A 25,938-nucleotide genomic window follows, 5' to 3' on the forward strand; every position below is an offset into this window, starting at 1 on the left:
ATGCTTTATCTTCCGTGTTACCTAACTAGAATACGTGTTGTGATAGCCCACCTCAGCACCATTTCCCGACATCCCTGGAATTCCTTAACATTCAAAATCTATCCATCTCCATCTTGAAAATACTCAGCGGCCAAACATCCATTCCTTTGCATCCTCTGGGTGAAGGAATTTCATCTCATCTCTCTCCTGACTGGCCAACCCCTTATTTTGAGACAGCAGACCCTGGTTTTAGGTGTCGAGCACCTGGAGGAAACCCACATGGTCACAATAAAAACATGTAAACCACACAATTTAGCAGCAGAGGTTGTGACTGAACCTGGGTCGCTTTGAGGCGATGGCTCTGCCCGCTGTGCTGCCTCGTGTTAGCAGGCTTTCCACGTTTATAAACAATCAGATCAAAGCAGGGATACACTGCCCTGGAAGCCACTGTTGTGTCTGCTACACTGGGTCCCAAAGGCAGTCACGAGTCTATTGATTGTACAGATAAGTCCAGGCAACAGGAGCCAGGTCAGGTTTAGCGTCGGCTCTCCTGCTCACTGGTGATGGGAGGCGGCCCGCCATGAGTTGGTCTCCCTGGCGGAAGCACAGACACTGTTGCAACGTGTAAATGATTAATGTGTAGGAAGGAACTGCGGATGCTAGTTTACATCGAAGATGGACACAAAATGCTGGTGTAACTCAGCGGGACGGGCAGCATCTCTGACAGAAGAAATGGGTGACGTTTTGGGTTGAGACCCTTCTTCAGACCCTTTCCAGAGATGCTGCCTGTCCCGCTGAGTTACTCCAGCATTTTGCGCAAATGGTTAATATAGTCTCGATTAGAGGGACTCTGAACTGTTGGAATGTTTTTAACCACACTATGATCCTTGCAGGTTAATAAGGGACTGGCCTACCTGCGGGAGAAGCACAAGATTATGCACCGAGGTACGGTAACAATCTATTAAACATTGTTCCCAGTGAAGACCTTTTCCACATAAAATGCCTGAGCTACAGGATTGTGGGATATGTTAAAAGGACCAAGGCACTGCTAGAATTGACCCTGACTCTTTCATGATGGGAGTATTGTGGCCCCTTGGTACCAAACAGCTCTGGCATTGCTGGAGGATGTTTAATGCCAATGGTCATGTTGCTGGTTGGGCGCTATAACTATATCATTTTGTTTAATGGCATCTTTGACATACTAAAAGCTATCTAGGTGCATTAGATGATCAAACCTCTCCAGCCTAAAGGTAGAGTTCAAGGGGCAGATGACCAGAAACTTGCTCATGGAGATGGGTTTTAAGGAGGTGGGAAGAATTCCAAAGTGGCAGAGATGCCAGGGATGGGTGTCCTTGAGTGACTACCTCAGAGTCATCTCCCCTCCCCTGGTATCTCTCTGAAGCACAGACATATTTTTGTAAAATATCTTGAAATGCTAAATGGATGCGTTGTTCTGTCCTGACAGTGACCAATGTCATTGGAAGCGAATCTGGAAACATTTAATCACTGAGGACCCCACATACATAAGAACAGCTGTTGCTTTAACCTTGTAGTTTTGGTCATGTTAATCTAGGTTAATCTTGCCTTTTATCTTTACCTGACATCTCCCTAATTATATTTAACACAAGTAAACTTTTGGCTCTCTGTTGTCTGAATTATTTTTTATTTATCCATTTGTTTGCGATATGACACTGAGGACAAGGGCTGGTTTAATTGCCCATCGTTAGTTGCCCTTCAGAGTGAGCAGTGACCTGGAGGAGTTCCAGATGTGTGGGTGACCCAATTCAATTTTCTGCCGCAAAGCACCAGCATCTCCCAGCAGATGGTTCCCCTGTAACCAGAGGTGAAGTTCAGTGGCATGCTATGCCAGGATGCAAGTGTGCTGGATAATTGAATGATACAGCAGGGAAAAGGGATACTCTCGGTATTCGCGTGAGCAATTTTATTTTAGGACCATGGCATAATCGAGGAACTGATCTGAGCCTCTGTCAGTGAGTCACAGGCCAAAGTTTCATGCTCCATAGCTTGGGGAGTCGTCGAAAAGAGGAGGAGAAGAGGGCCTGAAGAAAGGTCTCAACTCGAAACATCACCCGAGGTGCTGCCTGACCCGCTGAGTTACTCCAGCATTTTGTCTCATGCTCCATAACTTTCTCCTCTCCTTTCCCAAAAGGCTCCAATCCGTGCATGTTCTCATTGGAGCCTTTATGTATCTGCAGATTGTGATAGAAAGCATCAGAAAGCTTGTTGGCTGGGTAGCCATCAGTCTGCGCACAACATTCTCGCAACCAGGAATCTTTTCTTTCAAACAAAGTAGATCAGGGAGATGCAATTCCGATGATCATTGCTGAATCCTTTACCGAGCTTGCTTGAGCCCATGCCTTTGTGCCTTTTCCTGAAATGTTGTAAATATTCCCTTTTTGTATATCTCTGCATTTACTCATAATGCTCCCTCAATCGCCGTTCCTTCATTCCCTAATCCAAACTAACCAGCCACTGCTGCCATAAATCTGTGCCATTCTCCGACTTAATGTTGCATTTTATTTCCTTTTTCTACTCCTTTTCCATTGTAAATTAATAATATGAAAGCCAATAATGCACCATAGAATATGCTTCTAGAATCTTCTAAATTGTTCTCCTTTCCAGATGTTAAGCCTTCGAACATCCTGGTGAATTCCCGTGGTGAAATCAAGCTGTGTGACTTTGGGGTCAGTGGGCAGCTGATTGACTCGATGGCCAATTCGTTTGTTGGGACCAGGTCCTACATGTCTGTAAGTTGTGCTTGTTCATGCCAGGATTATTTGCTTTTGTGAATCTGAAGCTATAAGCAGAATTCGGAGAATGGAAAACATTGCCACTGGATGTTTCTCCACTGGGAGTTTGGGATATGCTGAGCCAGTGATGGAAGTTACCCTGCTGCCCTGAAATTAAAAGACTCCATCCCCTCCAAGAGAATGAGCACCGAGAGTTGCTCCTAGCCAAGGGCTGCTTTGTCCTTTTGTAGCGACAAGCTTCTTGCTTGTTACAGTACAGAAGGAGACCTTTCAGCCCATTGGGTCCATGCTGCATCCAAATAGCAATCCCATCAGAATCATTCCCCATCTCATTAGTTCCCTATAGTCTTGCACCTTGTTACCCTCACATGCCCATCTACTCCTCTTTGATTCTTTCGCCACATACTATGCTAAGGGGTAATTAGAAACCACCAATTAACCTACCAATATATCATTAACCTGATGATGAATGTTAACTTGACAGCTGCACCTCCTCCATTCTAAACATCATGGGATTGGTCATGGAGTAAAGGCACGGGGCTGAGTCTGTGCCGAAGGAACTTGCTTTTGGCCCTGCTCCTCTTTTCCTTACCCAACTCTTCTCCTGTTCAAGTGTTTATTGATAATGATTAATCTTGCATCATCACCGAGGGCAGGAGCATGCAGAGCAATAAACTTCTCACAGGTCTCCACAGGTAATTAGCTGTGTGCTCCCCTGAACCTGCCTCTCAATGCTGCTGTTAGAGACATGGGAAGAAAATGTCAGGGTAATGGGTAAAACCTGGTGAATGATAGTTTTGGAACGATGGGCACATTTTTGCCTTGATTGTATTGGCTTTGGAATGGGTATCCAGGTGGGTGGGTATGCATTGCACAGGGAAGCTAATCTCTGGGCCACCTTCTGATTATTTCCCAGCCGGAACGACTCCAGGGAACACACTATTCCGTTCAGTCTGACATCTGGAGTATGGGCCTCTCCCTGGTGGAGATGGCCATCGGCAGGTATCCAATTCCTCCGCCTGATGCTAAAGAGCTTGGACATATCTTTGGCTGCCACATGGGTGAGGACTCGACATTCTCCGAGCAGAGCAGTCGACCACCTGGACGTGCCGGGAGCTGTGAGTTTGGAACGTGTCCTTGTATCCGATCATCTACGGAGATCCTGCGATCGCTAGGGCTGGGGAATTGGCTGTTGGGTGCGGGGGAATATTGCATGCTTCCATCCCAGCTATTGATACAAGAGAGTCTATACTTTTGTATTCCTGTGTCGTTGGGGTCGTGAGATTGGTGCGGATACTGTGTGTCTGTATCACTAGGAATGGGGGATCTGGGAATAAAGTGTATCATTGGGCTGCTTGAGTCTGGGATTGTGGAAACAGGGAATTGCAGATGCTGGTTTACAAAAAAAGACAAAGTGCTGGAGTAACTCAGTGGGTCAGGCCGCATCTCTGGAGAACGTGGATAGGTGAAGTTTCGGCTCGAGTCTCTTCTGACTTATTGTCGGGGAAGGAAAGAAAGATGGACGAGGGGATGGACAGGACATGGCCTGGCAGGTAATGGATTGAGTAATGGCTAAGGGGACATCTATGAGGCCATCTCTGGTCTTTGACCAAGCATCTGACTATCAAAAAACCCACCTCAGCTGTATCAATCTACTACTTGTCAAGCTCTGTTCTGAACCTCCTCTCTTCCAGCTTTCATTCCCTCCACTACAATCAGTCTGAAGAAGGGTTCCGACACGAAATGTTGCCTGACCCGTTGAGTTACTCCAGCACTTTTTTTGAGTCTGGGAATCTCGTGTGCATGTATTGTTGGGATAATTTAACCAGTTGTTGGGGAATAGTTTGGGACTTGGTGTCCACACCCTCTCAGTACCCTTGTACCCTTCTTCTTGCAGCCTTTGGTGTGGACAGTCGACCTCCGATGGCGATATTTGAACTGTTAGATTACATCGTGAATGAGGTCAGTATCACTCTCGGATGCCCAGCTCAGCAATGGCTCCCTGACCCCACCCTGCTTCACAGTGAATCTTACTGTAGAATGTGGGCAAATCATGGCAGGAGTTGTGACGCAGTAGTAGCCCTGATGATAGGGCCTCGACCTTACATATTCATGCTGAGGGTTTCCAGAAATGCCTGTGTTATGGTTTGCGTGGGGTGGGAGGGTTGGAGGAGGAGGGATGGGGGATGGCATTCCGTAATGCAAAGTCTTGTCATCTGCTCATGGATCAAGAACGGCGAGTTTGGGAAAAAGGTATTGCATTTATTTATTTCATTTTTTCTCATAAAATCTGTGTGTGAATTTTATTCCATATCTCACATTTTTTAAGGTGAGATTTATGAATTCTGTAAGGGTGAATTTCTGTTACCCAAACAGCTGTCACGAGAGCGGGGGGGGGGGGTTCGTTCATCTCTATTTTGGGTGCACTTTCCAGCACCTGCTTCTCCTCCAAGGGTCCACTGTTAACCCACTGTAATCCTGGGCTGTCATTTCTATCTAAGCTCAGACCTTGCCGCTGATGAGCTCTGCTTTGCTGGGATCATAGGAATCAATAGGGTTAAGAAAGTCCACAGTCCTTCCACTTCAGCGTCCACCCATCTGGTGGCTGCTGCATACAAATGCAATGAAGTTGCTGACTTATAACAATCGATTAAAGAAAGATCGTGCACTTCGCAGTGGTGCTGGTCTGAGATCCATTCAGCTTCTGTGTTCACAGGAGTGGGTTAATCCCTGCCTTTGAAAGGGACTGGATGAGGCATCAATTTTAACCATTAAACAATGTATATTTTTTTAAATCTTAAAGCCATTCCAAATTTAGAGCAAAAGCAGGTGAATGGGGTTGAATGTAGATCAGATGTAATGTGAATAAACAGTGAAACAGGCTCTTAGCATTTCTCTTTCCTCTGGCTGCTGGCAGTGTGGTCAGATCGGCCAGGCATTTTTCCCCAATGTATATGCGTAAATAATGCAGCTAAGTCTACTGAGGTTTTGTTAAGGTAGGTTGGAAGGAGGTAGAGAGGTAGTGATTCAGAAAATAATGCAAAAAGTAAGCTTTAAATACATCATGTAAAAATGCTGCGTTGTGCAGTGTGTTCATTTTGCCTCTGGTTAGGGGTTGCTCTAATCTGTATCTTCTGCCTTCACATCATCCAGATTGTTGCAGCTTTCAGCTGTTTTTATTGTCTTGCTGTTGCTTCCCAAGGTGTTTATATTTTTTTACTTATTTATCAATTCTCTGCAGCCACCTCCTAAATTGCCATCTGGAGTTTTCAGTGACGAATTCCAGGATTTTGTGAACATTTGGTGAGTTGATAATGATTAAAAGTTTAGGTTCTGGGGTGTAGTGCACAGGAGGAGCCCACAGCAGACATGAGGGGAGAAACCACGTGTTTATTTCCACTCCTGGCCATGTTTGAGGGCTGCCCTTCAGAATGGACATCAGGACAAGCTTCTTCATGCAGAGGTGAACTCCACCACCTTCTGTGATGGGGGCCAAGTCACTCACAATATTAAAGGAGGAGGTGTATCTATTTTGTAGTGCAAAAGAAAGCAAGGGATTTGGAGGGAAAGCAGGAACAGTGGAATGAGTTAGTTGATCCGCCATGCTCACGTGGAGTGTTCGCTCAGGACAAGGGCCGAATTGCCTACAGCTGCCATTTTTGTTTCTTGGACGAGTAAAAATAAAACCTGGAAGCTGCTGTAATATTTGGTATTGATTAATTAGCTCCAAAATAAACTGCTGGAGGAACGGCTGCAGAAAGTCTTGAAGGCTAGACAGAGACTGGGCAAGGATAACCACAGGAGGAAGCGGGAGCTGAAACCTCAGCAGAAAAACATGAAGGATGTGTGCAGTGGTATGAAGAGCATTATAGGCTACAAGAAGACCAGTGGCCTGGGGAGGGAAAGCAATCAGGACTGGGCCAACGAGCTAAACCTGTTTTTTAATAGATTTGATGGTGGGGCCTCTGCCCACCTTCTTCCCTGCTCCCCTTCAATCCCCCTGGTCCACTTACTCTGCCCTTTCTTTGTCGCACCTGACCATCAAGGCTGAGCAGGAGAGGAAGGAGCTGAGCAGAGTCCGCCCAGGCAAAGCCACAGGTGGTGTCAGCCATAGGGTACTCAAGGCATGTGCCAGCCACGTGCGCGGAGTACTCCAACATATCTTTAACCTGAACCTGGAGAGGGTTCCTGTGATGTGGAAGACATCCTACCTGGTTCCTGTATCAAAGAGGGCATGCCCCAGCTCCTCCAATGACTACAGACTGACTTCACACGTCATGAAGTCCCTGGAGAGGCTGATGCTCACTCACCTGCGACCCCAGGTTAAACCCTACCTGGACCCCCTGCAGTTTGCTTACCATAGAAAGATGGGGGTTGAGGAAGCCATCATCCACGTGTTCCATCGTTCCTATGCTCACCTGGATTAGCCGGGAAGCATTGTGAGAGTCATGTTTTTTTACTTCTCCAGTGCTTTTAACACCATCTGGCCTGCACGGCTAGGGAGCAAACTGACATAGATGCGGGTGGATGCTCCATTGGTGTCCTGGATCACCACCTACCCGACTGGACGACCACAATATGTCAGACTACAGAACTGTGTCTCAGACATGGTAGTGAGCAACGCTGGGGCTGGTCCTCTCTCCCTGTTCACCATCTACACCGTGGTCCCATTCTTCACCTTCTTTTCCCATCAGATCCCATTATCTGTGCCCCTGGTTACCTCCATCAATCATGACCCGAACCTTTATTGTTATATCCACCCCCTTTCCACCACAACTCTAGCCACCCATCATCACTCAGATTCAGCTCTTGTGTGGAAGATCTTGCTGCACCCCTACCTCCCTCCTCTTTGTATATTGACCATCCTCCCTCCTGCCCTCCACCTTTTCAGTTTAAAGGGTCTTGGACTTGTTGTCAATCCATTTCCCTCCACAGATCCTGCCTGACCTGCTAAGTTTCTCAAGCAGTTTGTTTTTTGCTCCAGATTCCAGCATCTGCAGTCTTTTATTTACCCATTAATCAGCTCCTTTGACAATAAAACTTGCTGCCTTTCAAGTATCTCCTGTTCTTCTTTCCCCCCCTCCGTGCTCCATGGGGAAGAGTTCATGCCTAGCTCACATGCTTGTATCAGGTAGAAGATGTATCTCAAAGCCAGCATATGAGCAGGGCATGAATTTTGGGTAAATTAGTTTCAGGTAACTGGCTGACTGGGGGCTTCTTTCTCCTGAAGATACCCCCAGTGTGCTGCTCTCCCTGCTGTGATGTGGAGAGAGCAGGATACCACGGAAAGAACCCATTATTCCGATATCTCTCCTTTTAAAATGAACTGTGGGTGGAGATCTATTGCTATTTGCTGCCAAATATTGCTTTGTTTATTTTATCAGCTTGATAAAGAATCCTGCTGAGAGAGCAGACTTGAAGCAGCTTATGGTGAGTGACCCTTGATGTTGATTGATTTAATTATTTTCCTTTTGTTATAAGTATTAAAATGCAACCTGTTATTATTGCATTAATATTATGAATATATACGAAAGTTCCTTCAATGGCCTTGTTTAACAGCAAAGCCTTGGAATGGGAACTGTGGATTCATAATTTGCTCTCCTGCTTTGCCTGGCCTTTGGCTGGATTGCCATTATTGCACCCTGTATCTTTGCACATTTCCAGATACCAATTGGGGAGGGAAAGGATTAAGGGCTTTCAGTTCTACTCAACATCCAGACCTTTGCAGGGAAAGTCTCCTCGGGTGAGATCAAAGGTTCTGCTGATCTATATACAAATGGAGATGACCAAGAAATTTGAAAGTGGATGAGAAGGTAGTTTTCACTGCAAGAAGAACTGGAGGGTTTTATGGTAACTAGCAAAAACATAACGAGATCTGCCATGATCTGGTCCTTGCTAGGTGAAACTAGGCAAAAACTGGTTCTGTCGTAACATTAAATGGAAAATTGTATTCAAATTTGGAAATGCAAAGTTATGAGAGTAATGGACATTTGTCAAAAAGCCTGCAGAGGCACATTGGGTGAATGCTTTCATTCTGATTACATCAGTAATAATTTGGGATGTGGGTTTATGGTTCTATTGTCCATCTCTAATTGCCAGAGAAGGTATGGCAGCAACACTTCGACATTGAGAGACTGCCAGCTTTTTACCTGCCAATGAAGGAGATTATTTTTCTTAGTTGGGTTGAAATGTTCTCTTCTGAATTAGTCTTTCCCTTGACAATCATTTCAAATTTTATGACAGGCTCATTCCTTCATCAAGCGATCGGAGGCGGAAAAGGTGGATTTTGCAGGCTGGCTGTGCACAACAATCGGCTTGAAGCAGCCAAGCACTCCCACGCACACGCCCGCAGTCTAAATCACTTGTGCCGCTAAACCACTGTTGTCTTTGTGCAGCAAACTGATGGATGTTTCTGCTGATGTTACCTCATCAATAACCCTTTATCCCATTATATATTTAAAGAGATGTATTTACATTTTTAAAGGAATGATGTCTGTTAAAATTTAACTGCCCTTCTTAAAGTTTAGAATTTGCTAATGGAAATAGATAGCAAGTTGGTCTTATTTAGGGGTCAGTGCCATGAGGGAATGAGTTGAGAGAAACTGGGTAACTTTTTAAAGGGATGGTACTAAACTATTGTACACAAACTTTGTGGATAATTATGGAAACGCCTTGCTACTTGCAGACCCATAACTCATCATTTTAAAGAGAGGGTCTGCTGGTCCCGAGGTGGCACTTATGGAACGCTCTGAATACTTACTAATATATACACTGTACTGCATGTAGAGAAACTGGAATCTCAAGTTCAGTGACACATTCTAATTTATTTCCACTGCAAGCCCCAACATGTTTCCAAAGATGTGGCAGGTTCTCTGCTCGCTAGTGTAACTCTAAAGCCAGGAGATGGATGGGTGGAGGGAACTGAAATTAGAATTCTTATCTCCACATTTGCTTCAAATCGGCAAGACTGACTATAAGCTTAGGAATTCCACGAGTGCCTGTTACATAAAGAGGGTTGAATTGAGATGCAATTCCTCCACTTACCTTTTGGGGTTTCAGCACAAACTGGGGAGGTAGAGTGTAATGGTACTGCAGCATTTAAGACCAAAATGGTGCACCCAACCTCTAGCAGTTCAGTGGCTTTCCTACAAAGGTAGGATTTCTGCCTGACAGCTTGGCATGATAGCTCTTGTCTGATTCTTTAGCAAAAGGAATTGATCCAAAGTCTGTACACATGCTTGAGGAAAGCCCAGTTCAGAGGGGCAATTGCATGCTCTTGCTGCTGTCTTCCTTTCTCTCCTTGTGGGATCAATTAGATTATTCTGTTCAAGATGAAGCTTGATCCAATTATTGCCACAATGCCCTAAAGGTACTTTAGACTAAAACTCAATTACAGCAAAGGACTAAGCTTTAATTCTGCTCGTATCAGGAGCAGAACAGTGCAAAAGGCAAAACATTCTGGAGAGACAATCTGAGACAATGTCAGAAATACTTGTGACCAGCACTGGGAGGAATGTACCAAATTTTAAGCATGTGCAGTGTCAAAAGGATGAGAAAGGAATTATGGCAGTGCATGATTGAGATAATTATGTATGAGTGAATCTAGTGGACCATAAATGGCAGTAATTGAATCCCGATCAATAACTAAGGCCAGAAACTGGTAATTTATTGAGTACTGAAGGCTTTATCAAAACATGCACATTTTTTCCTTACATTTATTAACATATGATAAGAGGCAGTGATTAGAATTAGAGGATGAGACTGCCTGCTGTACCACTTTGGAATAAGGAAGAGATAGGCTCAGTCACTTTTACATTTGGATAAAGGCACTAAGTTTTGGGCATTAACTTTTCTTTGGCATAACTGGCTGTGTGCCTCAAGTTATGTACCTATGCAGTGAATTTTGTACTATCCATGAAGTTGACGGAACAAATTGAGCTTGCAACGTGCGCTGGATTGTAAAATCGAAGAACAGTGATTTCCATTCTCACCAGTGATGCAGCTGTTTGTTTTTGCTCATTAATTTCTGAGTTTTATTAAATCCAGAGATTAATCTGTCTAAAATAGCTGGTGCATCTAGTATTGCTCCAAGAAGTTCAATTACCCCACGTGAAACAGATTCATATTATTTTACTACATTATGGAATGTAGAGTTACACGTGCTTGCAATGGTCAGTTGAGTATCACATGAAGTAATTCCAATAAAATTGGTAGTGCTTGAGGGCAAACTTTATTGATCAGTCTGAATTGACAGTTAAAGCTGACTTCAACTCTTCTAGTTTTACATACATAGAATAATACTGTTCTCACCAATGAATCTAAAGCATCCCAAGTGGAGCAAATAGGATCCCTGTGTGAATTTCAGTCTTGTTAGTACTTTAACCAATTAACAATCATTAATTTGTAAAGCTGAACACTGAAGTAGAAACGTGCATTCCTATTATAGCCCCCAAGGCACATTTGTAGTCAGTGAGCAGATATCTTGTACATTAAATCAGTTGCTGTAACAATAAGATGGCCATTCTTGACACAATAGCTATAGTTTCTTGCAGTTATTTCTCTGGTGTACAACTAGCCCTCACAGTTGAATATAAAGTAGTGCTCCAGATTATTTTCAATCTTTATTTTGATACTGGCATGAGGAAGAAAGTGAAGCCAGTGCATTTTGACCTGAGGTTTGGCCCTTCATTTGGTACAACGCAACTGCTCTACATTGCTGAGGCCCCTGCCACTCCTTTGCTATGAATCTTAATGTATTTTAAAGAGCTTTAGTACTGATGTTTTAAAAAAAACCAGTAACACATTGGAAGCTCTCTGGGCATCAAATGTGCAGTACACTAAATCAGACAATCTTTCTTTTAGACTAAGTGTAATCAGTGAGAAAATATTGACTGCTAAAATGGTGTGAATTAAGTGTGCAATTCAAAACCCTCAACCTGTGTTCTTGCTAAAGTTTTCACCATTAAAAAGTCTAATGTTGCAATTAAGTGTTCTTGGTATTTTTACTTTTTTTGAAAGCTAATTTGGGAAAACAAACTTTTCTGGGTTGTTAATCCAACATATTTGCTTACTCATTCCAGAATTGTGAATTTGTCTTAATTTTCAGTGTCTGCTAAAATACACAGTGGACAAGCTTCAAAGATATTCAACAATGTTAAACCTGTGTAATACTCCCACCAGTTCACATGAATTTCTGGCCTCAACTGCTCAAAATGGAGAAAGTAAATCAGTGTGGTGTTAATGAAATAGGAATACCTGGCTCCACATTTATCACAATTATATATCATGGCCACTACCTCAGGCTGCAACTTTTCTGTGAAAAAACGATGTAGTGTCTCTGGGGAACATGGATAGATGTTTTGTGTTGGGACCCTTCAGTAAACTGATTTTTGTGTGAAATGGGCACTGGAGAGAAGGAAGAAAGCTAGAAGAGTGATGGGACAGATCAAAGCCTGACAAGTAATGGGGGTGCACTTGATAAGCAGATGGTTATAAAAAGGCCAGAGATTGAAAGACAAACAAATCAATCAGGATGTGAAAATCTCAACTTTTCTGTGCCACTTCCCAAAGCCCTCAATTCCCCGATATTTTGAACACGTTATCTATCTTCTAAATACTTCCATCAAGTTTCCACAACCTGCCTGGGTAGGGAATGCCAGATTCACCACCTGCTGTACGAAATTCTTGTTCATCAGTTTTAAATGACTACTCCCGATATCCATGTTTTAAGAATGGACGTTGGCGAAACACTAGAGGGGGCAATATGCAAAATGATTTCAAAATATCTTACTCAAATGTTTGGCTACAAATACATTACAACTTTGTTTTACATCCACATGGTGCAGAATTAGCAAGCTCTGTCTTCCTGGCCCCCCCCCCCCCCCCAGTGTGAAATTCTGAATTATCACTACTGCTGCTGAGTAAAACGAGAATAGATTTATTAAGTAAACCAAGTGCACAGAGCAGAACATTCTTATGTCTTGTGTAAACAAGATAAATTAAGCAGGACAATGCAGAAAATTATTTTTTAAATAGATTTATTTTGATGGATACCATAGTGATGTGAGAACACATGCCTGTAAAGCAAAAGATTTGCATTTACACTGCTGCCTTTTGCTTCTTCTCCAGCTTGCCTTTGTGCTGAAAGAAATGGAAAAGCAATCACCATCTGAAATCCTTACCAACCCAGTCAGCAACCCCATACAAACTGCAATTAATGTAACATCTTAAAATGTTTGCTGCAAGTAATGCTGCACACAAAAGCACCAGAAGCTGCAACAGTGGGTATAAAACAGCTTTGTTCAACCTGTTTCAAGAAAGATTGAAATATTTTAATATCTGACATCTCAACTTCAGCTTCCAATTTCAGAATGCAAAGGTTCTGCATCATTCAAGTTTTGCCTGTATTTAATGGCAAACAGTTCTCCTGCATTGATTCTATGACCAGAACTCTGCAGTGAAATTGAAGACTTGAAACATATTCATTGATTGCCATGGAATTTACTGGGTGCACAAATTACTTGGACAATATGAAAGATACATCTTCGGGACGCATCCTCAGTGATGTGACCTGGGGTCATTGGTGTTTCGGGTCTCAACATCAGACACCCTCGCCCAGGCGACCCAGTCCGGGGGGGGTTAATCAGGCCCCAACTTGCGTCCCAGCAGCAACCGCCCATGGATCAGCCCTCTTAATCCAAAGCCATCTAGTGGCTTTCTCTGCGACTTCGCTTGCGGATTGAATGGCCCTCTTCTTTGCCAGCCCCGTAATGCCCAATTGGTTGAGGACTTTGCAGAGTGAGCATCCTGCAAAGCCTCTACAGCCCACCTCTATGGGTTCATAGTATGTCTTCCAGCCTCTATCCTGGCACATCTCCACCAGTTCCAGGTACTTTGCACGTTTCTTCTCATTAACTTCTTCAATACACTCTTCCCTGGGAACTGCCAACTCCAGAATGATAAGCTACAGTAATTTGGTTTAGTAGGCCCAAGTTTTTTAAGCAATCCTGTGCAATGTTACAGGAAGTTCTCTCTATAATATAATTTTTAGTTATCTCAGACAAATCCACCAAGATAGAACTCATCATTTTATACAGCCATACTCACATTCTTTTCTTGCAGGAGAATTGCACGGCGTCGTACAGTCTTGGCATAAGGGTTCAGTTTCATCATGATCCTCAAGTTCTTCAGTGGGTTCTTCTTCAGTACCCTGCGGTGAATCTTTTTGCTGTAAAAAGTGATGGATTAAAAAAAAGACACCTTGAGACACTCGCAGGCATTTCTGGCAAGCTTAAGTGTACACAAAGGCTCAAACTAGGGGCACAGGGAAAACAGATCTTATGGTGAAATGAGCAATTTGAAACCCATTGTAACTCAACCACATTGTGCAGAGCTACAGGCAATGGGGCCCATGACTCCAACTAGAAAAACAGCACAAATAAGGCGCACCAGCTTCCACAGGGTAACATCCCATAAAGCAAGGCGAAAATAACATTTTGTGAATATCTGCTCCATCTGAGTGACTCAAATATCTTTCCTCTGCCTCTTATGTATTCGCATATCCAACCATTATTCCCACCATTTCCAATTAGGAATAAGACATCAGAACTTCCACTAGTATCACATTATATCAAAAACACGGACCTCGAAGTGGAATTTCATCACTGCCTGAAAATTGACACCTGGACAACCAGTTGTAACTGATAGCAACTAATTTCAGGATTTGAGAAATGAAATTAAGCTCATAGAAACAACCTGTGTGAAATATTTCAACTTACTTTGGAGGACGAAGAGCTTTCTGGACCTCCTGACTCTTCAAGATGCGGCTCAGATCTGTGTTAGTCATCTTGTGAATGGGAAGGCTAGATGATAAACATAAGCAGAAACAGTAAAAATGACCACAGGCAGGACTGTAAATAAGCTCTCTAACAGGACATTAATCAGTTTTCTACAATTTGAGATTCGGATCCTAGGCAACTGCCTGATAATCTGAGCGAGGAAATCTCTGCAAGTTAACCTTCTGCTTAGACATCAGAACTTCCACCAATATCACGAGTTGTCAAAAACACGGACCACGAAGTGGAATCTCATCATTGTTACATAAAATCTATTAAGATAAATGTGCATATTGCTGAGTTACGCAGGAGTACATATATTAAGTGGTAACACTGATATTATTAGTCTCAGAAGTCAATTTTAACGAGAAAAGTCACACAGATGGAGAAAAAAAATCCATTTGCACATTTAGCCCATGAACCATCCATTTTAACACCATAACCTTACTTGTATCCAATCTTCAATTTTGAAGGTTTGCGCCATGTTCCATACAAATCATCCAGCTTGCGGAAGGCACTCTCTGTCCAGATACAGAATCGTCCTACGTGGCCACCAGGAGCAAGTCTCAGGATATTTAATTTGTTGACATTGAGAAGAGTTATACCTGTAGTGGACAAAGCAACACAAAGCAGAGTGTTCAAATTCTCAGCTCATGTCTCTAAAACTTTAAAGGTTCCCACCTAGAAAATATTAACACTCATGGGAAATGCTATGCCCAGGTCAGTCAATCCCTACAATGCTGAAATATGAAACAAAAAACAGGTAGAAACAAACACTATATTGAAAAATGGAACTGGTCTTTGCAGAGGAGTTTGTAACTCTTCTATCTTGGCTATATATTACACCCCACCCCATTATTGACATAGTTGACAAGCCCTCCAGCAGGAACTGGATTGCCGCCTGGGACAGTGTACCCAGTAGGCCTGGCTCGCCCGCCAAACTCCAAAGTCGTCCCCGGGCCACTGGCGTGGGGACCCACGAGCAACCGCCCAGATCGTGGAGAACCATCGAGAACAAAGGGGAACCCAGCAGGTAGATAGGAATGCAACATGTGTACTGTCTAGGTTTACCGGGTTGCATGCAAAACAAAGTACTTCACTATACTCAGGTACATGTGACAATAAAGCTTAAAATTGACATCAGAACTTCCACTAATATCATAATTTTTCAAAAACACAGACCAAGTGGAATCTCATCATTCTGTCTAGCTCAATTTTTAAATATACAGATTACACGGTTAACTGGTATCCCAATTTTATCAAATTCAAAGTAAACAGTTCATCTTCGGTTGAGAGGATGCCATAATGTACCAACATTAATGATGCTCCAAACACATCCCATTCCAATCAACTGACCTATGACACAAACCATTTGAAGCATTGGTCTACCTGGGATATTCCTGAAAGCTCTTGCAATACCATTGTCCTCATTGTAGATAATGCATGGGCCCTTGCGCCGGATGCGACGACGGTTCCTCATTTTACCTTTGCCAGCACGCATACGCTGGGAAGCATAAACCTATAGAAAAACAGATGTTTATTTCTGACCAAATAAAAGTTATTAAAAAAATTAGAAATGCAACTGAGATCAGATCATCAAAATCATCAGTCATCAGAAACACAGACCAAAAGTAAAATGTCATCATCTCTCAGTGTATCATTCACTAAAAGAAAGCTGCCTACCTTTTTTATATCATTCCAGGCCTTCAGTTTTTTTAGCACCAAAACAGCCTCCTTTGTCTTTTTGTAGCTCTCAATTTTATCTTCAACCACCAGTGGGAGCTCTGGGATTTCCTCAATACGGTGACCTGAAGAGGATTACAAAATTGTTATCAGGGCAACCATGCTAAACCTCAATTTCAGTTAGAGGCAACTCCTGACAGAATAGAATGGAAAAATAAGTTTTGTGCGTTTTAGTTAAGGATCTGTGCTGTATTTGCTCTTTTAGAAATCATACGATGATTAAATGAATTAACTCATACAATGAAGAATGATTTGCTGCTCAAATCTGCAGTTAGAATATGGAAAGTGAAAAAAAACATTTGTGGGAAAAGTTAAAGCAAAAGAGCAATCATCATCACTATGAGGCGAGTGGGCATCAACTGCCTGTAAAAATACGATCCAAGATGCAACAAGGGGCCATTTTTAGCTAGTCTTTAAGCCCAAATCACCCAATTTAAAATGTCTTTGTCAACATGGACAGCAGCTGCTCAGAACGAAATGATCGTCATGTTTCTGTACCAGCATAATAACAGCAGGCAACTGTTGCTGTGCACAGCATAAGACGCAAATTATACCATCATAGTAGCCACTGCCACATTTTGGAAGTAAAATCATTTGAACAGGAATGAAGTTTAAAATGCACTCAAGGGACCCATCTTTAAAAACAGGGCTTGTATAAACAGAAAATTCCCATTAGCGAAATTAAATTGCTTATCGGCTAATTCTAATAAGCATCAGCCAATTTATGTTGGTCAATATGTTGAAGTGTTTACAACCTTACCAACCACATTACTCTGGGTTGTCTATTAATATTGGAGCAGATATCAATTACATTACAGCTGTATTCCTAGAACGACTCACAGCAGGGCAACAATTGCACTGACATGGACAACTTTAATTTTATGCTCACTCAGATTGCTGTGGATACAAAGCCGCCAAATTTTCTTTATAAAATTGGATTTCCTTTCAATTATGAGTCAACTCTCATTGGTCACTGAGATGAAGCAAAATGGTCTTGTATTTTGTTCAGGATCTTACAGAGGGCAATGGGTGCCGGGAATGTACTGCCAATGGTGGTGGTGAAGATACGACAATGACATTTAAGTGACTTTTAGATCAGCACATGGATGTGCAAAGAATGGAGGGTTATTGATGTGCAGACAGAAAAGGTTAGTTTATCTTGGTATCAAGTTTGACCCAGACTTTGTTGGACGAAGGGCTTGTTCTCATGCTATACTGTTGTACATTTAAGTACTTTGCCTTTATTTATGCGATTCAAGAATGTTTGTTTCTGTACACTCACCTTTTGACATCACCAGAGCAGGGAGAGCAGATGCAGCTAGAGAAGAGCAGATGGCATATCGTTTCTGGGTTATATTCACCCGGCGGTGCCAACGTCGCCAAATCTTGGTGGGAGCAAACATGCGGCCACCACGGCACATCTGAGGTTGGGTTAAGCTGCACAACTTTATGAATAATGGATGGGAATCCAATTTTGCTTAGACTGAATGCTCTTAATTTCCATGTACATTTAATGATTAAAAAACAACTGCTGCTGCGCACACTGTAAAATGCAAAGTACATCATAGTAATAAAGGAATAACATTAGAGTGGTAAAAGTTAAAGCAAAGAGCCATAATCATCACTATGAGGTAAGTGGGCATCAACTGCATGCAAAAATTACATATCCAAGATGTAACAAGTAGGAGGTCATGTTTATTCACAAAATGCTAGAGTAACTCAGCAGGTCAGGCAGCATCTCGGGAGAGAAGGAATGGGTGACGTTTCGGGTCGAGACCCTTCTTCAGACTGATGTCAGGGGGGCGGGACAAAGGAAGGATATAGGTGGAGACAGGAAGATAGAGGGAGATCTGGGAAGGAGGAGGGGAAGGGAGGGACAGAGGAGCTATCTAAAGTTGGAGAAGTCGACGTTCATACCACCGGGCTGCAAACTGCCCAGGCGAAATATGAGGTGCTGCTCCTCCAATTTCCGGCGGGCCTCACTATGGCACTGGAGGAGGCCCATGACAGAAAGGTCAGACTGGGAATGGGAGGGGGAGTTAAAGTGCTCGGCCACCGGGAGATCAGTTTTGTTAATGCGGACCGAGCGCAGGTGTTCAGCGAAGCGATCGCCGAGCCTGCGCTTGGTTTCGCCGATGTAAATAAGTTGACATCTAGAGCAGCGGATGCAATAGATGAGGTTGGAGGAGGTGCAGGTGAACCTTTGTCTCACCTGGAAAGACTGTTTGGGTCCTTGGATGCAGTTGAGGGGGGAGGTAAAGTTAGGAAGAGGGGATGTTCAACGAGATCTGGGTGTCCTAGTGCATCAGTCACTGAAAGGAAGTATGCAGGTACAGCAGGCAGTGAAGAAAGCCAATGGAATGTTGGCCATCGTAACAAGAGGAGTTGAGTATAGGAGCAAAGAGGTCCTTCTACAGTTGTACCGGGCCCTGGTGAGACCGCACCTGGAGTACTGTGTGCAGTTTTGGTCTCCAAATTTGAGGAAGGATATTCTTGCTATTGAGGGCGTGCAGCGTAGGTTCACTAGGTTGATTCCCGGAATGGCGGGACTGTCATATGTTGAAAGGCTGGAGCAATTAGGCTTGTATACACTGGAATTTAGAAGGATGAGGGGGGATCTTATTGAAACGTATAAGATAATTAGGGGATTGGACACATTAGAGGCAGGAAACATGTTCCCAATGTTGGGGGAGTCCAGAACAAGGGGCCACAGTTTAAGAATAAGGGGTAGGCCATTTAGAACGGAGATGAGGAAGAACTTTTTCAGTCAGAGAGTGGTGAAGGTGTGGAATTCTCTGCCTCAGAAGGCAGTGGAGGCCAGTTCGTTGGATGCTTTCAAGAGAGAGCTGGATAGAGCTCTTAAGGATAGCGGAGTGAGGGGGTATGGGGAGAAGGCAGGAACGGGGTACTGATTGAGAGTGATCAGCCATGATCGCATTGAATGGCGGTGCTGGCTCGAAGGGCTGAATGGCCTACTCCTGCACCTATTGTCTATTGTAAAGGGACAGGTGTTGCATCTCGTGCGGTTGCAGGGGAAAGTGCCCGGGGTTGGGGTGGTTTGGGTAGGAAGGGACGAGTGGACCAGGGAGTTACGGAGGGAACGGTCTCTGCGGAACGCAGAGAGGGGAGGGGATGGGAAGATATGGCCAGTGGTGGGGTCCCGTTGTAGGTGACGGAAATGTTGGTGGATGATATGTTGGATCCGCTGGCTGGTGGGGTGGAAGGTGAGAACGAGGGGGATTCTGTCCTTGTTGCGAGTGGGGGGAGGGGGAGCAAGAGCGGAGCTGCGGGATGTAAAAGAGACCCTAGTGAGAGCCTCATCTATAATGGAGGGGAAGCCCCGTTTTCTGAAGAACGAGGACATCTCGGAAGCCCTAGTGTGAAACACCTCATCCCGGGCGCAGATGCGGCGTAGACGGAGGAATTGGGAGTAGGGGTTAGACTTTTTGCAGGGGACCAGGTGGGAAGAAGTGTAGTCCAGATAGCTGTGCGAGTCAGTGGGTTTGTAGTAAATGTCCGTCACTAGTCTGTCTCCTGTGATGGAGATGGTGAGGTCCAGAAACGGGAGGGAGATGTCAGAGATAGTCCAGGTATATTTAAGGGCAGGATGGAAATTGGAGGTGAAGTGTATGAAGTCAGTGAGTTCTGCATGGGTGCAAGAGGTAGCACCAATGCAGTCGTCGATGTAGCGGAGGTAGAGTTCGGGGATGGGGCCAGTGTACGTCTGGAACAGGGATTGTTCGACGTACCCGACAAAGAGGCAGGCGTAGCTAGGGCCCATGCGAGTGCCCATAGCTACGCCTCTGGTTTGGAGGAAATGGGAGGAGTCAAAGGAGAAGTTGTTGAGGGTAAGAACCAGCTCTGCTAGGCGGAGGAGAGTGTTGGTCGATGGGGATTGGCTGGTTCTACGGTCGAGGAAGAAACGGAGGGCTTTGAGACCATCCTTGTGGGGGATGGAAGTGTAGAGTGACTGGACTGTAGAGGTCATGTTTAGCTGGTCTTGACGAGAAGCACAAATTACCAAGTTCCTCAATTCAAAATATCCATCAACATGGCCAGGAGCTGCTCAGAACGAAATGTTCGTCATGTACCTGTACCAGCATGATAACAGCAGGCAACTGTTGCTGTGTACAGCATAAGACGCAAATTACACCATCATTGCAAGCTACTGCCACATTTTTAAACAATTAAGGTAATTGAAATAGGATGCAAGCAGCATATTCTAGCTTTACTGATTCACAGCATTTAAAGACATACTGACAATGGACTTTACAATATCATTTAACCGTGCACAACGAAGAGGATACATTTCCAAAGGCACCTTGGCCAGAACGATGAGTACCACCACCCCGAACACGGGGAATACGAGCCACAGCTCTACCTGTACCCCATGACTCAGCACTGGTCTGGTGACCTAAAAACAAAACAAAAAATGTCGAGTCAATAAAAATTGTACTGGATTCACCATATACACTTGTTACTTTCCCCACACAGCCTCAACAGTCAAAATAAATGTTTGACAAAAATAACTTACAGGTCACACCAATGGAGTTGAGCCATGACTGCTATGTAGCTATTTCCTGTTAAGTGCAAAAGCCATTACCTTAATATAAGATGCAAATAATACTGACCTTTATGATTATGAGAACTATATGCATGAAATTTGCAGCACAAGACTTCAGTCCATTGGTCTATAATGCTTACTGGCTTTCACCAGATCACACCTTATCATGCACTCACATCCTTTGCCCTCATCTCAATCTTTCACTTCTACCTTCCCTCTTTCCAAAAGGATCCAGGCCCCAAGAATGCCAGATGGAATTGAATTCCCATTCTAACTATCTAGAATTTCTCCCCAAATTAACTAAAAATGACCTTTGGCTTTCGTTGCCCCCTAATCTGGAACTCTACAATTCATTCTTTCTTTTAAATACTCTCAGAATTTGAAATACATACATCGGGTCAATTAGCACTTAATCCAGGTGGATTCCAACTGAAATGCATTCCTCAAGCCCGATCTAACTATAATCAGACACTTAAGAAATTCAGTGCATCTCAAATCCTTGTTCTTGCCTGATTATTGGCAATTCAATCCATACGTCAGCACAGGTATGCTCGAACCTTCCCTAGCACCACCATAGAGTAATACAGTATGGAAACAGGCCCTTCGGCCCAACTTGCCCACATCGGCCAACATGTCCCAGCTACACTAGTCCCACCTGCCTGCGCTTGGTCCATATCCCTCCAAATCAGTCTTATCCATGTACCTGTCTGTTTCTTAAACAATGGGATAGTCCCAGCCTCAACTACCTCCTCTGACAGCTTGTTCCATACACCCACCACCACTCACATCATTTTAAAGTTGTCTTGGTTCTTAATTCCATCACATCCAGTCTATAACAAAAGAATTTTGTCCTTTTTTTCCAGATATAAATCACATCAGTTTTACCATGGCATCTGTTCATTATTCTCTGTGATTCCAAATAATTTTTATACAGCAGAAGCCTCAGCTTCATTCCTCTACAACCCACTTTTAGGAATTGTCTGCCAGATAATATGGTCTTCCACCACCGTTACCTCGTGCCCATTTTTTTCTGGGAAGAGGTTTTCACCCCAAATTATTCATTCTCTTAATTTCAGAATTCCTGATGCACGTGGACCACAGCCTGATCTCTTACTATTTCTGGATATTTTTTTCCTCTCTATCATAACTACCCATGTAGCATTAGCTTCATTACACAGGCTAGACTACCACTCTGTTCTTGCAACATGCAAAATCTGTGACCAACCCATCTTTGTTACCAAACTGGCTGACAAGGTTGTTTGAAAATCTCTTCCTCAGATTATCCCTTGAAGTTCACCTAATAACATTCAACTTTCTTCCCTTTCCTCCCCAAGATCAACAATCCAAATTCATTTGTAGATTAATCATTTTCAGCTTATTCAATAAATACCTTTCTCTCTTATCTAGTCTCTTCTCATTTAAATCCACAATACCGTTGATGTCATTTGTTACATTGATCTTCCAGTATATTGGTCCCAACATGGCCATTTCACCACAGATCGCAGTTCATCTGCATCACCACTACTCAGTTTCCCCTGATCTGTGCTTAATTCTTCTTTGAATTAATTCTTCAAATCCTGAATGCATTCTCACATTGAACAACTTTAACTCCACTCACTTATTCCAAAAGACATGACCATGGGAACTAGAATGGGCAAGCAATGTTGCATAAACAGAATAATCCTTGTTTCCGTCTTATCCTGGACACCCCCACCCTCAATAGTGGAGAACATTGGTGGTGTTTTCTGATTTGATGCAGGGCTTAGTTTCAATACCATTGCTGTCAATTTCCACCAAGGTATAGGTAGTCAACATTCATTACCATGCACAAACAATTCACCCACTGCCATCTAATTTCCTGTAAGGATTCCATTCTAGTCTCCCCATTTCTCCACCTATACCTATTAGATGGCTTCTAATAACACTTTATACTCAAGTGCAACTAAGATGTTTTCCTTTCCAATTGATGGGGATCAACCATGCGTGTTTCAGTTCTCATGCCTTCCCTCAGATATAGATGATTGGGTTCGGCGCTCATCTTCCATCATATTAACCAAAGAATGTACCAGGTTATCCTTTTGAAATTTTTGCCACCACTAGTTAACCTCCCATCCTTTTAGTATTTCAAAATGACCGTTTCCTCCACAACTCCACTCCTTGATTTGACACCTTCCATGTAATTACAAGAAGAACACCTAACTTTATATATTTTATCTTTATCATTCAGGGACCCAAACAGTCCCTCTAGGCAAAGCAGCATTTCACTTCTTCCAATTTAACATGCTCATGATGTGGTCACATCCACACTGGAAAAACCAAATGCCAGTTTTGACCACTGGACAGATAATTATTTCTTCAATCTGCAAGAACAATTTCCCATTGTTCATTACTAATGCTGAACCCTAGTTTGACCCTCTGAACAGTGCTAAAATAAAGCTCAACACAAGCGTAAAGAATAACAACTCATCTTCAGACTACACCCATGGGACGATAATTAAATACAACAATTTCAGATAATCAGCCTTTTCAGCCTGTATCAGAAATAACTGATTCTGATGCATGATTAATCTATTCTACTGTCTTTTTTTCCCTCCAAGGCTGTGTTTGGTGTGTAGCTGAGTACATCCAACAGCACCATAGCAGGCAGGTCAACCCCCAGCTTTCACTTTTCTCGTGCGTTTTTTAGCACAAAACTGCATTAAAATGAAAATCACTACCATAAGAATACCAACTGATGGAAGTGGTTGCCATGCACCTATGCCAATTTATTGATGGACAGCATCTTTAATACACAGTGCAACGTGCAAATTACAAGAAGAAATAGCTGCAACAAAGTCCCCTATTTCTAATCTAATATATAATAATAATAATAATAAAGTCCCCTATTTGCCTATTTCTAATAATAGAATCAGATAAGTGGAAGAGCAAATTCAGCATTCATATTTTTAATCTACGTTTGACATCACTTCAAAGGGTCACAACACCCGAGTACATGCATCCTTCTACAGCCCCTAACTGGCCAACCCCAACCTGCGAATATGCTGCCTAAACTACCTAAGGAAATATTTCTATATTTATCCAACCAGTCCCTCACCATTTGTTTTATCGAGATCACTACACTAAACTTAAGGTTAATCCTATTCAAATTATGCCTAAATCTGTGATGTACAAAGGCCTGAATGGCACAATCCAATTTCTCCAAGTTATCAATGCATATGTGACTCAGGCACAACTTAACAATTATGCCACATAGTGCAGATGGACTATTAGTTTATGTTTATATCTTAACAATTCAAAAATGGCTAAATGATTAGAATCCAGCCCTGAAGTCATAACCTGAGATCAATTTATTATAGACAATTATCTTTTTACTCCATTATTATCAAGAAAAATGCATTGGCTAATCTTTCATCCAAAAAAGGAAAATTCAGCAACCTGTCTTTCTTTGTCCCATTCCTACAAGTTAGAAATCCCAATCAAGTAACATTTTTTGATGATCAACCAGAAATATGAAGTATATGGCACAAGTCAAAAAGTCAAATATGACAAATTAATTTTAAACCAAAAATAAGTCACAAAAATGATCTAAATTACCTGCATCTGCACTCACGGCATATGGCTGTCTGTTATTTTTGCGCAAGTTTGTGTGAACAAAGTTCACAATATCTGGCCGGATGGGTGCCTTGAAAATAGCAGGCATAACCACATTTTTGCCAGATTTCTCCCCCTTGTCACTGTACACTGTTATCAGTGGACGAGCACAAGCCTGAAAGATTATATATATTTAAAATCCATTAGGTATAAATACATTAATACAGTTCATTGACTTCCTAATAAGTCTGATCCACATTTACAGTGCTAATGACCAGGATACACTCAAACGAGGGCTCAAACACAATCATGGTTCATAGGACACCCCAGGCCAGGTTTTCATTTACTCCACAATATTGTTCCATTACATAAACCAAAATGGACTTAAAGTCTGTAATTTTAAATACCATGTAAATATACTGACTCAAACATCACAAGAACTAAAGGATTGATTACTTTATGGACATCAAACTAAATTTGATGAGCCAAGAACCCAGATGCATGGAAAAAGCATTAATCCGAAAATGCGCTTTCGTACGAGTTCTCCCTTTTAGCCGAAAATTCATACAATTTTGTTTTTAAATAAAGTAAAATTCGGAGATGTATTCTTCGGAAGCCTCCCCATTCCCGTCCCATATTGCAGAACAACCGGATTTAACTAAATTATACTATGGAAACTGTTTGTCGTGCAATATATTTAACTCTCCTTCCTAGTTTAACCATCTTTGGTTCGAGTAACCTTAACACGCCTTATATTAACCAACTTCACTAAATCACACTGAGCAACGTGTCTCCACCCCCTCCCCCACCCAATCTTATAAAATGGCCACCTGGCAGAACTCGGCCTCTGGCTTTCTCTCTCTTATTAAAAAAAGAGAATATTACAATTGTAAACAACATTAAATCTTCAGAGGTTACTCGCGTCCCTCTGACAGCTGCCTGCTCAGGCTGTGCTGCAGTTAAAACCCAATTCACACACACCATTATCGCAGCTCCTCGGCGCCACACGCGCGGGATGGCGACCTCAGCAGGAAAAGGAAGAGCGCTGCACCGCCGTGCCGCTAAATGGAGGCCGCCGCCGCCGCCGCCGCCAAGTTTTCTTTAGCAGTAACCATTAACAGTTGTATAACTGCAAAGAGTAATCCTCAAATTAACAGTTCAGACAAAATGTCAATTGAAAATGGCGTGAATACTCGAGCTTCTCCGCAAAAATGAATAAAACGTGACTCGCACTATTTTATTTCAATGTCGGCACTATCTTTACGCGCAGGTAGACATTTCCAAAATACATGACAGAATAGAGAAGTTATTCATTAATGTTCAAGTTTTGTTTCGCGGTAATTTGTTTTGTTCAGAAACTTTTTTAATAAATAAAACTCCGTTTAAAAAAGCCGTTAAAACAAGATGATTCTTATATCGGACGTGACGTTTGGCTACTGAGAAATGCGCGCGCTGA

General features: G+C 42.9%; 2 protein-coding genes and 6 non-coding genes across 8 annotated transcripts in view; 1 reads left to right on the forward strand and 7 right to left on the reverse strand.

Annotated features, from left to right (window-relative positions):
• Positions 1-11,737, forward strand: part of map2k1 (mitogen-activated protein kinase kinase 1) — a 31,557-nt gene extending 19,820 nt beyond the window's left edge. The window contains exons 5-11 of the mRNA XM_078427269.1: positions 873-924; positions 2,623-2,747; positions 3,667-3,868; positions 4,648-4,712; positions 5,992-6,053; positions 8,135-8,180; positions 8,994-11,737. Coding sequence (XP_078283395.1) covers positions 873-924; positions 2,623-2,747; positions 3,667-3,868; positions 4,648-4,712; positions 5,992-6,053; positions 8,135-8,180; positions 8,994-9,107 — 666 coding nt within the window. The 3' untranslated portion in view covers positions 9,108-11,737. The remainder of the gene's footprint in view (positions 1-872; positions 925-2,622; positions 2,748-3,666; positions 3,869-4,647; positions 4,713-5,991; positions 6,054-8,134; positions 8,181-8,993) is intronic.
• A 1,033-nt stretch (positions 11,738-12,770) lies between these two features.
• Positions 12,771-25,600, reverse strand: rpl4 (ribosomal protein L4). Its single transcript, XM_078427271.1, has 10 exons — positions 25,464-25,600; positions 24,486-24,657; positions 20,635-20,741; positions 17,610-17,748; positions 16,268-16,392; positions 15,974-16,103; positions 15,033-15,189; positions 14,528-14,611; positions 13,857-13,977; positions 12,771-12,890 (listed from the first exon to the last, which is right to left on the reverse strand). The coding sequence occupies exons 1-10, from the start codon at positions 25,464-25,466 to the stop codon at positions 12,849-12,851; spliced, it is 1,080 nt and encodes a 359-aa protein (XP_078283397.1). The 5' UTR covers positions 25,467-25,600; the 3' UTR covers positions 12,771-12,848.
• LOC144609170 (small nucleolar RNA SNORD18) lies at positions 14,348-14,419 on the reverse strand. The gene has a single exon (XR_013549299.1). It is a non-coding gene; the product is annotated as a small nucleolar RNA SNORD18 (small nucleolar RNA).
• Positions 14,777-14,848, reverse strand: LOC144609169 (small nucleolar RNA SNORD18). Its single transcript, XR_013549298.1, has one exon. It is a non-coding gene; the product is annotated as a small nucleolar RNA SNORD18 (small nucleolar RNA).
• Positions 15,722-15,789, reverse strand: LOC144609171 (small nucleolar RNA SNORD18). The gene has a single exon (XR_013549300.1). It is a non-coding gene; the product is annotated as a small nucleolar RNA SNORD18 (small nucleolar RNA).
• Positions 16,169-16,235, reverse strand: LOC144609165 (small nucleolar RNA SNORD18). The gene has a single exon (XR_013549295.1). It is a non-coding gene; the product is annotated as a small nucleolar RNA SNORD18 (small nucleolar RNA).
• LOC144609167 (small nucleolar RNA SNORD16) lies at positions 16,792-16,891 on the reverse strand. The gene has a single exon (XR_013549297.1). It is a non-coding gene; the product is annotated as a small nucleolar RNA SNORD16 (small nucleolar RNA).
• On the reverse strand, positions 20,391-20,490 carry LOC144609166 (small nucleolar RNA SNORD16). Its single transcript, XR_013549296.1, has one exon. It is a non-coding gene; the product is annotated as a small nucleolar RNA SNORD16 (small nucleolar RNA).
• Positions 25,601-25,938: the final 338 nt, after the last annotated feature.

This window comes from Rhinoraja longicauda, chromosome 33 (genome assembly GCF_053455715.1).
Source record: "Rhinoraja longicauda isolate Sanriku21f chromosome 33, sRhiLon1.1, whole genome shotgun sequence".
NCBI classification, from domain to species: Eukaryota; Metazoa; Chordata; class Chondrichthyes; order Rajiformes; family Arhynchobatidae; genus Rhinoraja; species Rhinoraja longicauda.

Coding starts and splice junctions, on each gene's coding strand:
- rpl4 (XM_078427271.1), bottom strand. Junction 20,742..24,485: donor TGCCGTGAGTGCAGATGCAG/GTAATTTAGATC, acceptor TTTTGTTTTTAG/GTCACCAGACCAGTGCTGAG. Junction 14,612..15,032: donor AAATTGAAGATTGGATACAA/GTAAGGTTATGG, acceptor TTTATCATCTAG/CCTTCCCATTCACAAGATGA.